Source organism: Phaethon aethereus (genome assembly GCF_964289735.1).
Source record: "Phaethon aethereus genome assembly, chromosome: 11".
Taxonomy (NCBI): domain Eukaryota; kingdom Metazoa; phylum Chordata; class Aves; order Phaethontiformes; family Phaethontidae; genus Phaethon; species Phaethon aethereus.
The window spans coordinates 3577938-3593858 of record NC_138587.1 but is presented as its reverse complement, the minus strand read 5'-3'; the positions used below and the strand labels follow the sequence as shown (position 1 = coordinate 3593858).

The window sequence follows — 15921 nt, the reverse complement described above, 5'->3', positions numbered from 1 at the left end:
AGTAAATGTCACTAAAGTGAGCAGGTACTGAGTGTAACAGGACACTCTCCGAAAAAAATGCAATTAAGAAATGCATAGATTAAATTCCACCTGGCAGTTCAAGTCCGTTGATATTCCTTTGTTGCTTGCTTTCTTCACCCACATGCGAATGTTTCTTTTCTTTTTAGATTTTATTTCATGACTGGTTTGGGGGAAGAATCTAATCCCATGTGTAGTCTTTTTTATCACATACGTACAAGTTTAATGAACGCTGTTTCTCACTTAGTATTTTGAGTTATTAATAGTTATTCTGAAGTTTTTAAAAGTTATTTCAGAAAGCGGGAAAAATAGTTTTAACTATAAACAAGACCATATGCCAAATATGTATATCAAAACAAATAACATGTAGCAAGTAATCTCATTAATGATTATGAGAGATACACATAAAATGGAATTTGCTCATATATTCTAAAAAGTATGCTGTTATAGGTATCCAAATATAAAGATTGCTCAGCAGCCAAGTACTAGTGACACCAGTAAAACACAGACTTTAAGACACCTAACTGTGGTACAGGTCTTGTGTCTTCTCCTTCTCCAAGAGTGAATTTTCACATAAATTACTGGGAAAATAAACACATTTTCAGAAAACAGTGTTGGTTTATGAACAGAAAGCCATTGAAAAACCTGTGTTTGAATACTTTCTGCAGATGTGGCTGGGATCAGGAGTGTGATGTTTATCCTGCTGACGTAGCTCTGCTCAGGAACCTCATTCTTCATCGCAGATAGACCTATTCTCCCAGTCTGCAGATAACTCTAAGGAAAGATTGTCAGAGCAGACAGTTCCTGGGTAGACAACTTAGAAACAGCATAAATAAGACACAGTGAATTCCGTTCTTTGGTACTCAAATCCATTTTTCATGTTTGATATATTTACTTTCACAGAAACCTCAAAAGCAAAGCAATTATTGGATTCACCTAACTCGAAGAGAAAAATTTAGCAAGTTCATTTAGTAACTTGTCAGCTGCATGATGTTCTGCTCCTCTTTCTTCTTACTTCTCTCTTTTTAGCTGCAGCACCCAATTTTTCAAAAAATCCTGTGAAAAAAATGTCTGTTGTTCAAGTTGGAGGCGAAGTTACAATTGGTTGTAAACCAAGCGCTTCTCCCAGAGCAGTTATTAACTGGAGAAAGGGCTCAGAGGTTCTGCGCAAGAACAAAAGGTACCGTCCTAAACCAGTTGCTGGACTGTTGGGTGTTTTCTGGTTTAATAATATCATTTAAGCATCACTGGAACACAGCTGGCTTAGTGTTGCTTTTGGCAGCTCGTTCACGGAAAAATCTGATGCCAGAGGCCTGTTTGTCTTCAGCAGTGGACATACCGTTCTGCAGATACAAAGCTGGCGGAGGACAAAGCCAAACCCAATACACGCGGGTAATGGTACGATGCGTATGTTCGCGTTCATCAGCCGTTAATTCGCTGCGACGCTATCAGAGCTGACTGTTGACCACACGCAAAGCCTGAGTGAATCAGCTTCGTGTAGGAAACATCAGTGGAGGCTTCAGGGAAGAGGAATATACCCCCAGGCTGCCACATAATTGCTTCGCAGCCATACAGGTTGTACAATAACCCGTAGCTAAATCAGCCTCCATGTTCCTGGCCTCTTCTGTTTAGGCAGGATTTAGCCACCGGACCAGCATTTTGGTACACGCCCCCATCAACCAGGACGGGGTTGCATGGTCTTCAGCAGGGCTTTACTGATGTTTTGTTTGTGATGGCCAATAGCTTGTTTGTGGGTTGCCACGTATTATTACATGCTAACATCAATTAAATGGTAAAGCAATAAAATCAAAAGCGACTTACTGACTGAAGTGGTGAATAGTACACACAATATATAACCACTATGGTATTTCCATATACAAATGTGGACAGGTGGACGAAATGGGTGACAGTGTCCAAGAACTGTAATCTTTTCAGCATCTCTTTCAGTTCACAAATATAAGCGCAACACTTTTATCGCATTATCGTTTTCAAAGACTGAAAACAGAATCAGTAATTCATAAAGCTCTAGAAATCGAACAACAGATTTTGCACACAGGACCTGTTGCTTAAGGGGATTAGTTTGGGTCACATAAGACTTTAAATTATAATTAATTGAAACAACATTATCCAAAACTGTGACATAAAGAAATATTTCCCTATCCCATTCTGCAGTACTGTACAATATAGAAAAAAGTAAATCAAAGGAGTGTATGTAAAAGAATGTGCAACTCTGAGAAGTATTTCACATAGGTACTCAAAACAAAACTTTGGGAAGCAATCCATGCCACACAACTTTCCAACGATTTTTTTTCCCCCCTCTTTACTAATGGCAGTTTTATTTTCTGTTTAGCTGCTCAGCTGACCATGAAAAATATTTTTCTAACTAGCCTCCAGTCAAACCTTTATTTGAATTTTGACTGTACGGTGTATTCAGGAAAAAAGCCCGTTCATTCCTATTAGACGCAGCCTACCCCTACAGTACATAGAAAACATGCTCAGTAGAGTTTGCCACAGGTAATCTCTGAATTTTCTGACCCTGATGAGAACAGGAGCAAGGAGAGGACTGTTTAAAACTTACAATTTAAATAGTTGAATTACGCCTAGATCTTGAGGTTCTAGTATGCTGATATTCCCCATCTGATTTGCTTATAAAAAATATTTACATACTACATACAGTATTTACTTGTGCTTCTGTATTAATTTACTAACAATAATTATGAGCATGCTGTAATTTTTGGGCATCCCAGAAGGCCTTCTACTGCTTAGCAGGAGTAAACAAAAGGAGCAGGATTTACACCGAGGCGAAGGGAGAGAGTGTTTAAGCTCTCCGTGTGCAAAACGTTATTACCAGGGTGTCCACTGCTGCAAAGTAGAATTTGTGAGGCTTTTTGACTATTAAATGGCAAAACAGCTAATGCCATGGTTTTAAAGAAAAAATAAATCATCTATACAGTATTTTTCCAGAGATCTTTGTGACAGAAAACAGAAAATGAAATAAGGAGTTCTATGGCTGTAATTAAAGTACACAGCTATTTAAAGTACTAAAATCACATGTATCTTTGCTCATAAAAAAGAAAAGGAACCTGGTCTGCCTTTCTCTCTATATATGATTAAACCTTGATGTGTCACATACAGATTAACTATTTTAACTAAAAATTTCCTTATTTCTGCTCCCATTTTATTGCGTAGCAATTGTAATTTCTATGGACTCTTCTAGCTGCTTTTTTTTTTTTTTTTTTAATTGGATTGGGTTATAAATGCTGAAAAAAAGGAAATACCAATCCCTTACAGTTCTGACAGCAAAACTGCCATGGACACATTGCTGAATAAGTCAGATCACATAGCTTCTTCCAAATGATATAGACAAATTTAATTTTTTGTTACAGAAATTATGCAACTAGACCTATTCCACCCTAAGGGGAAAGAATATTCTTTCTTTTTCACCTTCTTCCTTTCACTCAAGATAATAGTTTATTCCTGATAGTCACGAATGTGTGGTCACTGCTTTCCCTGATCATCTGAGGTCTTAATATGACAAGATGACACTGGTTTACATTAATGTTAGTTTGTAAGAATGTAAAGTGAAGAGTGCAAACTAAGAAGAGCTAATTATAAATGATCCATGTTAATAAAAGCACCGTGAAATATTTTATTTCCTCTGAGGGTTTTTATCAAGCTTTTTTAAGTCTACGAAGCTGCAGTATTTGGGCCCCTGCTATTTGAAAAATACCTTAACATTTCCTGAGTCTGAAGCCTAATCTTCTGAATCTCTGGCCACCGTGCAGCAGCAAAGGTCCTCAGCCCTCAGTCTCCTTTTCAGGGCACAGACAGTTTCCTTCAGCCCTGCTTGTCTTTCCCATCTTCTCTGCAGCTCAAAGGCATCATTGCCCAGCTCTTCAACAGCTTGTATACTCTGATTTATGTAGAATACCTTATTGCATTTGGTGCGTATATGTAAGTCCTTAACAAAATCCCCAAAGCAATCCATTTTTACATTAGATGGTAAAACAAAGACTGAACATACCTGTACCAGCTCTGCTTGCTGTTCCCAGTCTTAATGTCCCCTCTCCATGAAGAATTCTACTTCAAAATTTTCAAAAATAGGTAAATTTGACCCTCATTCATATGGCTCAGCCCCTGAGGAGTGGGATTTATCTTTGATTCATGTCACTGGCCACCTTAGAGAGGGTTATCAGCTGCAGGAATCAAAAAGAAATTCCACAGTTGGCTAATCCTGCTTGGTTTTACCTGCTCTCTCTTCACGTGTTCCCACAATCAGCTTCTCTGGATCACCTAGCAGTACAGCTTCAGGTTTTCTTTTGGGCAATTAACTTCCTCCTTTGGATCAAAGTCTTGAGAAATGGGCTTTCGGGAGCAACACCACTTGTTCAATGGGCAACTGTTTGAAAGGATTATGTTTGCCCTTTGCCAAATGCATGACTTTTTCCTGGCATGCTCTGTGGACTTTAGCTCAATCTAGAATTGAAATGCAACAAAAAAAAAGAACAAGCTTCGTGTTCTGAACTCCCACCCTGTGGATTGTGAGACAGATATGAGCTATTTTCATGTATGTCATATGTTCTTAGTAAGTGCAACGAGAGTTTTCTTCATCTCACTTCTTACTTCTATCATCTTGTGTGTCCACTGAGGAAAAGAAAGAGTACAAGGGAACAATTAATATATTAAATAGAGCAAATTTGCAAGTCTAGACACTGATCTCATCACAAATATATGTCTTGTCATTACCTTCAGTGGACCCAGGATCAGGACCCTCATGGAAAACTTATTTTGTAAAAATTCTTTTTGATTGAAGCATTTTAGTAAATGGGAATTGGAACCCTTTTTGCTTTACCAGAGGGAGGTGCTAGTCCCTCACCATAGATTGAGGATCCCCAAACACTTTAGTGAATGCATATAAAACATATGGATTCACCCAGAATTTAAATGAGGATAGCTGAGGGAAAACTGAGAAATGAGGTAGGCTGAAAGAATACATTAGTCATGTAAAGGACTTTCCATGCATTAATAATGAGTAATAAGCAAATATTCATAATTCAGATTTTTTTCCGGGGACTGGACAAGAAGTATGTTTTAGGGGTCAATAAAATATGCTCAATACTTGTTGGCTCCTAGACTTGTTGGTAGGACACAGTTCAGTCCCATCCCTGTGAAGGATGGTAATTGATTCTCTGCCATAAATAAAGCTGCTCTATGTGGTAGATTTTCCCATGCCACACTTGTTTTTGGCATTTTGCACTCAAGTTACTGCCATTACTTAAAGGAAACATGAGAGAATGATTGGGCACTGAAATGAAAAGCTGTCTTTCAACAACTTCATGCAAAGGAAACTAGGCAGATGTTGTGAGATTTCTAACACTATGGCTGGGGGGAATTATCTGGTAATTGCTGAGGTCTTACAGCTGCCCCTTGGAGCCTCAAATTCAAGGGGGTTCTCCTGCTCCCATGTGAAATGCAAAGACCCAGCAGGTTTCATTAACTAAAGGGTTGGGTCTGCTCATAGCTGTGTACTGCATCTGAATTGCTCTACCAGTCTCCCGGGCAGGACCATTCTTCTACAGCCTTCTGAGCACTCGAGGCCACCATCTGCTTCTGCCTTTCTTCTGCCGCTCCACTGCTCAGAGTCAGACTCCAAAACCTTGAAGATTTTAACACATTTTAAACTTTTCTGTTATTTGGGAAAAGAATTCTATCTTGTGACTGCTGTTGGAATTAGAGAAATAGGGAGTTAAAAAAATAAAGGCAATTAATTGGTAAACAGAAGAAGTCCTCAATCCACTGATCAAATACAACACACAAAACATATTGTCCTGCGAAATAGCATTTCAGCTTGAACCAATTTGAGAAGAAATGTGTCAGGGCAGTTCAACAAACTTCAATGAAACATTTCAATTACCAGAATGTCAACACTGTTTGTTTAGCTTGTACTGAAACCTTCCATTATCTTTAAAAAAAAAAAAAAGAAAAAAATCTGCTTGGGGAGGAATGAAGACAAAGCAGATTGAAAATTCCAAAATTTGCACTACTCTACTAACAAAGGAGGAGATTGATGTCACTTAACTTTTATTTAGCTGAAGTCAATATGCAGTCTAAGGTAGTTATTTACTTTTTCTTGGCAGGCAACTCTATCTCAAATGAGATGCCTAACGTTTAGATGTGCAAAGCTGGGGGAATGAAAACTATCCACAGTGTCTGAAAAAAACCCTACCTATATTGAAGTCAGATGACTACCAGATGAGTAGCACAGGCAAAGAGAAGCTTTCCTTGTCATGCTGCTTAGTGCCACAAACCACCCTGCTTTATGCACCTGCTGTTTGCAAATAAAGGTACTATAGACATTGGTATGCTGGTAGCAAGTTTCACATTTTCTTATGCTATTCCAGCACTTACCATTCTATTCCCAGCTTTCTACAGCAATGTAGCTAGGTGAATAGTAATGGGATGTTAATATTACTATTATTTTATTTTTTAAGTCTGTTTTTTGAAGCCTGGATTAAGTGTATTTCCATTTTCATCCTTCTTGCTTTTCTACCACAAAAAGCTTTGCATAGCTTTGATAATATGTCTTAACCCTTCTATCTTATCAGTGTCTGTGTGCTTGTAAAGAAGTTCATTTCCTATTTTAGTTTTTAAATAGAGCACTTGAAGTGTGGGCATCAGCAGTCAGAGCAATCCCAGATATCTTAGACACCATCGCTGTAAGTCAACATGAATACAAATTAAGCTTATCTCTCGATGAAATTCTAATTTTGCTTAGGGAACCAATGGAATTGATTCCACATCTGCTAAATTTGATTAATCAGTTCAGTTCCATTCCTTGATACAAATAGATTGACAGAAATCAAAGGCATGGATTTACCTGCCTGCCTTTAGTGCTTTGTCTCAACTTACATACTAAGATATGAAAACTCCTACAAGATTTGAGATTGCTGTATAGAATTGCTTTGGTTTTTCATCTCTCAGGACACTCTACTATTACATATTCGGTGCTAACCAGACAAAACCTATCATTACACCCGTCCCAAGGGAACGCTAAGAGCTGCAAGGAACGTTCTATGTTCTAGCTAAAAATACCTTATACTTGGGTTACAGTGGTCTGAGTTTCTATACGAAAGGTAGCAGAAAAGAGGGTATTGCAACGTGCCTTTGGTTGTAGGCATAAGTGTGCAAGCATTTGCCCATGCTTCCTTCTGAATAATGTCATTGAATCTAGAAGGAACATAAAACATGGCGGTATGCATTGAAGTGAGTACGCATGAGCAGGAATGTTTGGTGATCCAGCAAAACTAATGATATTGGCATAAGAAAAGTTTTGCAATCAAAGGGTTGCCAGAAAATGCATCAGATTGGCCTGAACTGCCTTCAGCCTTTCCTTCTTTGTGTTCTCCATGTTTCCAGTTATTTCTGTCTTCTCCCCCAAGCTGAGAAAGAAGGCAGGGGAGTGGAAAGCACATGAGTGAAAAGTGAGGAGAAGGAAGAATGAGCACAGATGATGGGAAGAAAAAGACAATATTTTATTTTTCTTCTTAATCTTATATTTCTTTGTTTTCCCCATTTCTTCTTTCTCTGTTATCTTTCCATTTGAAGTCAATCCACTGCACAGTAATGAGAAGGCAGAAGGGGACCCCCATTGTTACTTGACCCAATGAAATGCTGGCAGGCAGCAGACAGAGAATATTAGTGCAGTGGAAGACATAAGAAAAGGTCTTTTCTCTTCTATTCTCTCTCCTTAGAGAGTTTCATAATGGAACAAGCCAATAAACCTAATTTCATCGTGTATTACTGACTACTTAATGCAATAGTGTTTAGCACATCAGATAGCATGAGCATCAAGTAAGCAAATGAACCATATGTTCTCACGTACAAGAAAGAATGACAACCTGCGTGATGCTGGATTTATTACAATTTCCCTTCTGTATGACACCTCTCTAATACAATTTTAAATTGTTCCTACGCAACTCCTGGGAACCTTGTTAAGGTGAGCCTTTCTGAGGGGCTGTCCTGCACGTTGAGATGTCCCAAGCAATCTGTCACTCTTCCATGTCATACGGAGTTGCAATAAACTAAACCTCCGTGAATGTCAGTGTTGTGCCCTCTCTCCCTTTCAGTTCATGTTGTATCCCTGCTTCATGCACATATTCTGATTGATGTTCAGGATTTGATCGAAAGCCAGCTAATCTCATTGGAGTTTTTCCATTGACTTCAGCAGGCTGTGAATCAAGGTTCCTAATTAGGCATTTGCACAAAAAATAATGAGAGAATGCAACCTTCTGTGCTTCTCTTCTAGTCCAAGTTGTACTGCCATGCAAATCATTACTGTTGCACTGTTCTGGGATGTATTGCCACAGCATACAAAAATACTGGTACTGGATGAAAAACATGCTGCACAAACACCAGATAAAAGGTAATTCCTGATCCCAAAAGTTTTCAACCTAAGAGTAGCATTAGAAGTAACAGACAGATGTTGGTGAGGTGGTGTAAAAAGGAGCAATAAGATATTGATTAACATGACAGGCACGTGGACTGTTGCTAGTCGTGCTATAGGTCTGAATGAACAAAGAATCCTCTAGGGAGGAATTTCTGGGATCATTTTGAATGTGAAGGGTTATGGGAGCGAAAGCATAGAAACAGCACCTTGAAAGCTTGGCTGATGCTTGACCAACATGAAGGGTTCGTAGGAGGATACTAACACCTTCGGTTTAGCCATGGGTGGCTTAATTTTCTTTATTACAAAGAAATACTGTTAGTTCATTACTTTTTTTCTATGAGAGCTAAAAATCTTTTCAAATTTTCAGTGTAAGGAGGAGCTGCTTAAGGGACACACACAACTGCTAGAATATTACTCACACACTAAAAAGATATAAAATCCCTATGCTCTGTGATATTTTGAGCAAGGATGTAGGTCTAAGGCTTCAGTGAACTGCATACAGTCCCTATCATTATCTCTCAAAGTAAGTATAAATTCAGTAGCCCAGTGAGTATCGCCCCAGGGTTTCCTACAAGCCCACTGGTAGCCCAAGGAATGGGCACAAGAAGCTAGAGGTGATGAGAGCTAAAGACATGAGAGGAAGGACATGTGCAGCTGAAAGAAGGTGAGTCATCAGCATGGAAGTTGAAATCTCTGGAGAGGAACACTGTTCATCTCCAATACTATCTATTATGGGGGTGTGTGCACATGAACATGCTCCCCAGGGTTTCTGAAAGCAAGCCAGTACCACGCTGTGTACCTGGTGTAAGTTGCCTGTTGTATATACAGAATACTTTAAAGTTAACAGCAGGTTTTATTGTAATTTTATTTTTGAAATATGTTCTGACAAGCAGATAGGGAAGAAGATTCCTGTAAGTGAATTACCCTCCCACGCAGAGGGTAATTCAGGGCCTTATGCACTATTTAAATTCTACTTAGGTCCCATATTAAGCACTTAGTTTTACATCTGGAGTGAATTTGGTTGTATGAATGGCTGTGTCTGAACTCCTAATAATGTCTGAATCATAAAAATGATGATTAATGGTGGGATGAGATTGAATAGTAGTAGTGTGGGCATACCAGCCTGTGCTGAAAGAACTTTTCTCTGATGTACCGGAGTTATAAAGATTTCATAAAAACAGCAGAAACTTGTTGGCAAATAGAAAAATTGGCAACCTTTTTCTTTGGCAATTCTGTTCATTTTCTACCTCGATTCTCACCACAGAATCTTGCAAAGTCTGCTTCCTGACCTTTTCCCTCACAGTGTACTACTTTATCACTATTTTTTTTTTTCTGCTATGAATGTTCAGACATAAATATGATGTTTCATTATGTTCTGTCCACAAGGTAGACTGATAGCCAAGATATCCTTCTTTTTGCCTGGACATGCTAAGGTATGGCTCTTGTCTCAGTCCAGGATTATACTACATCTCTCCTCTCATGACCTCCTCTCTTCAGATGCAGATTTGAAATAGGCCAAGGACAGGGAAGAAAAGGGCTATAAACGGGCCATATCTTGTAAATATGACACAAGACCAAGATCTCTATCTGCGAAAAGACCAGAAATGTGCATGGTTGTTTAACGCAGCAGACTGAGGATGAACAGGCTCACAAGCACCTTAAAACCATCCCAAGGATTTAGAAAGCTGAAAGGATTAAAATATGGGAAGCCACATTTATGGGGGTTGCATGTTTGTTTTGTTTCATCGCTAAACTCAGTTTCGTCAGCACGTCCTTCCTTCCCGTACACATAGAGCTGCTGTTGCCCAGTATTCCCCAGGTGCAAGTTTTGAGACATATTACTACAATAGATTTGGATGCATGTCTACAGACATGGTATTTTTATCACTTTTTTCTTTGGTCATTGCATAAGAACATCTGCCTCACATTTAATGCTTGAGTATGTTAAAGACAGGGCAAAGCAACTTTTGCTATTCTATGTTAAAGGGAGTATCATCTCCTGAAAATATTGTATTTTGTCTAGAAGCTCTATGATGGAGCTCTATAACTCAGTTCAGATGCCTGTATATATTTACATAAAATAAATATTTTTGGTCCCAAATTGCAGAGGTTCTATGCAAAAATAATGTTCTTTTTTAGGAACAGAGGGGAATTTTAGGAAATAGCAAGAAACAGTGTTATAGTGTCACCTTCTATCATTGCTAATAGTACTCTTTCTAAAATAATTTAATAAGACTATTCAGCTGGATCGTGTAATTTTGTTTTGATCCAAATAGTTAACACAGAGATTAATGGCATTTATTTTATTTCCAGTTAATTGTCAGTCAACTCTGAAGCTCATTTATATCAGCATGCAGATAAGGAAAATCTTCTTTTAAGCATAGTTTATTAAATGGCAATACTATTAGCATACAAATTAGGCTCAAAATAGGATAAACAGGTACAAAGATCATTAACATATAATACAGACAGTTGGATCTCAGATGGGACTCAGTGGGACCTTTTCAAAAATACCAGAGCTGTCATCAGCAGGTACCATTCATTCACTCAAACTTTACTCACATTTACATCTGCATAAATCACTAGTAATACTGAGTCACCGTGCTCATGTTTCTGCCCCTCACTTCCTTCCCCTTGTACTTTTTAATTCAGCCTCTCTCATGCTTCTCAATCTTTGTAAAATTAGAAAAATCAATTATTGTCTCAAAGTCTGCTAGCATGTCTGAAGAAATTTATAAACAATATGTCTTTTCTTAGCCTATGAAAGCAAGAGTGTTTTTGCTCTTGAGCAGTAAAATGAGACTGGAAGACATGGTTTCAAATAGGATTTCTCAGATAATAAAAATTACTTTGCCTCTGATTTCATCAGATCCAGAATACTCCCTTTTTATCTGCACAGTGCTATGATGATGACTTCAATAACATTAGAGGTGTGAGACACTTGATGTTAGAGGCAGACAGGAGAAGAGTGAAGCTCTACATTAAGTATCAGGGTTACTTTATTTTGAAAGGGATTATTTTATGCCCTTGAAGAGATAGCTACCCCACTGGCAGTGCTGAAATCTGCAGAAGTAGGCTTGATTCACCCCCAGTGTTACACCAGCTCAACTGATGTTGATGGGGATTTCAAAGACATTTGCTATATTGAATTAATGGAATTCACATCCGTGAATTAAAATTACACCTCTCTCTCAATCAGATTGGCTGAACAATACAGCACTGCACCAAAATTACCTCTGCTGCACTTTAAAATCTAATGAGTTGACACCTCTTTCTTTTCTCAGATTTTATTTTTCCATCAGCCTTGTTAAATACATATTATTCTTTCATGCTCTTAAGATCAAAGCAAATAGCCATCAACAATCTTTTGTTCACATGAGACAACACTTTCAGAGATAGTTTGTTTGGCCTGGTTAATTAAAAGCTGTACCTATCATCTCTGCTTGATTTCTCGAGTCCTTTACTTAAAAAGTATGTGTGACAATTTTAATGAGCTCTCACTTCTTCCCAGTCTCATGTCTTCTGCAGAAACACTGAAAACTCTTCTTTTTGAACTTACGCAGAATTTTGACTCCAGCAAATCTTGGGTAGGCTGTTTGTTTTGCCTTCCTGCATATGATGCTTATCTTGTATGCTAACGGAGTCACTCCGGGAGAAGAAGGGTGGGGATCAATCCAAGGAGTAGATTAAAACCAAACAAATGGACGTCGCTTACACTATGCTTAAATAAACCAGGGACAAACCTCTCACAAACTGTTGTGGGACTGAAGGTTTGCAGAGGCTCAAAGGGCTTTGGATCCATTCCTGAAGGCAGATTTCATCCGATTTGGAAAAGCATTACCTCTAGATCCAAACCCCGTGTTACAGGTCCCCTGGTGCTGGGAAGGGACTGCGGTACCTGTCGCTGCATCCTCACCCCACCCACGGGCGTCCTGCAGATGGAAAATTGGGGAGACGTGTCTCTGAACTGGGCTCCAAGAGCTGTCTTATGCTCCTGTCATCCACACGAAGTGAACTGCATCCACCATACCCATCTTTTTGCAGGGTAAGCTCCCAGGCTTGTTCCCTACGGAATGATATTTCTGGGTATTTCCAATTAGCCCTTGTGTTCGGGAACTTCGTATGGATTTATATAACTGGATTTTTATCTCTTCTTTTCCTCATAGCAACTTTGTTTAATTGAGCTATTTATCCAGAGGTAGTACCTGTTTAATTCAGGCAGGAATATAGGTGTCAACACTAGTCTGATAGGAATTTAAGCATTTTGTAAAGTCAGAGATGCCACTTTAGAGTTAGGCTTATGCTTAAGCAATCCCTTGCTGCAACAGGGCTTTATGAACGGCTGTGTCCCAAGTAGCTCATTTTATTCTTCCTTCTCCTCCTTCTTTAGCAGGAGGAGAATTTTATCAGATCTGCTGATTATTATCCGATGATCTGATAAAATTCTGCATTTTATCAGATCTGCTTCAGCCCTTTGGCTTTTTGTCCCTCAACAGACACTCATTTACTTACTGAGAGAAATCCAGTTTTCCTGGCAGACAAAATATCCTACTTGTGTTATATTGGACAAGTTAAACTTTTCTGTCTTGTCGCAGCGCTTGGAATTACCTTGTCTTCTGATGCAAATGCTAAGAAATCTTATCTATAGCCTTCACGCAGTCTAAAACATTGTGAAAAGTAACGGTTTTCAGCAAGCCTTTCAGCAGGGGAGATGTGCCTTTCACAGCTTCTTTTTAAAACGTGTTAGAGCTTGATCCAAAGCCCGTTAGAGGAGATATTCCCATTGCCTTCAGAATCACAGTTCCATTATTTGAAAGACAAATGAAAGAGGTTAAAGTGCAGCCCCTCTGCACCCACACACGGCGTAAAGTCGTGGCTCTGAGGAAGTTTATGGCAACTTTGTTGTTCATGGCAACTGAGTCGGTATTTCACATTGGTTTTTTTTTTTTCTTGCGTTTGAAATGCATCATCTTGATTTTCTGCTGGGCTCTGCTTTCCCATCCCTCTCCTGACACAGACCTCCGTACAGCTGGAAATTGCTAATTTTTTTTTTTTTTTTTTTTTAATTCCCTTTCCCGCTAACTAATTGTGCTTTTACATAAATTCTGCATGGGTGTCTTATTCACTGCTAGCTTCCTAATTGTCTTTAGGTAGTGTGACCTCTGTTCCAAACCAACTCTGCAGCTTTTATTAGCTCATGGTTCTCTTTGCTAAGCTCCGTTTTGATCCGTTGAAAGAGCCATGGCATCCTCAGCCTGCCCGGCCGTTGAAATATTGTTTCAGAACAGCATTTCTTCAGATCAAACATTACCTTGTCAGCATTTGAGTGGGTACAAACCCCTCCTAGTGGATAAACCAGGAAGCTGGGAATTATTCAGCTATCAATTCCTAATGAAGAATACAAGGAAAAAAACCTGAGCTGGACATGACCAAACTTCAATGAAGAAGCGCTAGCCAGAAATCCAGAGAGAGCCTGTGCCGTCACAGATTCTCCCTTTGTTATTCTGTATGGTTACAGACTGTTTTTCCTGTGTATTTACCTACATTGGAAGATTTTGGGGACTGTCTTTTTTTTTCTCTCATGCCTACTTCTGGTTTCCAGTTTGTACCTAGAGCTTTTAGGTGCAACTCCAGTAAAAATAACAGGGCGTCAATATCTGATGGCGAGAAAGACACTAGGGTGACTTGTTATAACTTATTATTCAGGTATGCAATTTGTGACCAGTTGCTGATTCACACTTGAATATCTTTTGATACCGTTTGGCGAAGCCACCATATGTTAGCTAACCAGTCAGTTGAATCAACTGTTTTATCACCGGTAGTATCTAACGAGGGTGTTGTGGCTGGTGCAAACTGATGTGAAGAAATGCATCATTAATGCAAAGGAAATTGCAGAGGCAGAAGTGAAATACTTACAAATGTTTCTTCATACTTAAACCTGCCTTTGAAACACTCTCGTCAGGTGCGTCCCCATACTGAGAGGGAGAGGCACCCGTAGCACAGCGGTGCCGGGGGAAAGGCTCAGCTCTTTCTTGCGTATTCATCCTTCCTCATCTGGAAAATGGCATTTAGTTGATACATCATTATGTTGAAGAATGTACTTTCTTGGTTCACATCTTGCTCCTCTCCAGTTTAATATGGATATATGATGGATTATTAAACCCAAAGTTATTTTTGCATTGTACTACAAATTGCGTGCACACAACTGCGGCAGTACCTGGTCATTATTGCCAAGGTAACAAAGATTTTTCATTCAAGCCTAAATCCCTTCCCCTCTCAGCTCCACACCCCAGGGGCAGAGTGCCTGGCGCCGCAGGGACACATCAGCTTTTCCCTTTCCTAAATCTGCCCCTGCTCAGGAGCAGATCTTGGCAGGCTGAGGTCAGACAAGAGTGGGAGACGTGAAATGGGGGGGGTGTAAGCCAGAAGGCTGCCAGAAATCCAGGTCTAGTGCTACTTTCCACCAGCTGAGAGGCTGGGACCACGTAACGGGAAGCAGAACGAGGTCTAATGTGTGTTACACATACAGCTACGAGTGTATAAATACCAGAGTGGAATGCAGCAAGACACTATGATACTTTTTGTGTGTTTAATGGCTGTGATATTACTGCCAGCTTCAACTTCTGCTCTTGTTATTGTTCGTTTCCTTCAATAATTCATTACATCATCCAATCTTATGTTGTTAGTAATAAATATTAAATACCCAAGCTGTGATGCATGAATTAGATATTTTCTTTTTATAAAAGGATTCTTGTATTAGATTTAAATGTCAATTAAATGAGGAGTATAAAAAAATAATGCACTACTTCTGTGAGCGTTGGAATGAATGAAGCCTTGTTTCCTGTGGATTTGTGACTTAGAACTGGATTTTGTCAGACGTAGGAAAGTGTGGCGTTTGAGTGCAGCTCTTGCCCAGTTAGGTGCAGATTCTCTGATGACTACTAAGGAGTGTGCTCATGCAGTGGCCTTACTGGCAAGAGGGGCTCTCCATAGAGAGCCTGACCTCATTTTCAGGGAACTTCCAGGAGCTTCACGTCTTTCAGCCCACTGTCCTTCTTCTAAACTCAGAAAAAGTCAGTCAAGAACTTCAGCATATACCAGGTGCCACAGGTGGACGGAAGAACTGACACATAATTAACAGAACATTACAGGACAATATTATTTTCTGTCCAAAATGTCATTGCTTACCTAATTCAGTTTTCATTTTGAAATTCTCTACCTTTGATAGATATGTGTGCTGTATATTTGTGAAGTGCTGTCCTTGTATGTAAAAGCAAAAAGGTGCCGGGCGTGCAGAGAAAGCTTACCTAAGGAAAATATATGCCAAACTCTGTACTGACTTATATCCTAAAGTATCTCATTAATGTGAAGAAGCATGTGAACAAGCTTAGAAATTAATTTTGTCCATAAAACCCAGGAGTGGTCCTGAAATTACTATTAAATGCAATTTACCCAAT

General features: G+C 39.2%; 1 protein-coding gene across 3 annotated transcripts in view; it reads left to right on the top strand.

Moving 5' to 3' along the window:
- The window catches only part of LOC309408800 (contactin-6-like), a gene marked incomplete at its 3' end in the record, with an annotated part of 84475 nt that overhangs the window by 43135 nt on the left and 25419 nt on the right, over positions 1–15921 (top strand). For all 3 annotated transcript variants that reach the window (XM_082004750.1, XM_082004751.1, XM_082004752.1), the window contains one exon: positions 1048–1198. In XM_082004750.1, the coding sequence (XP_081860876.1) occupies positions 1048–1198 (151 nt within the window). The remainder of the gene's footprint in view (positions 1–1047; positions 1199–15921) is intronic.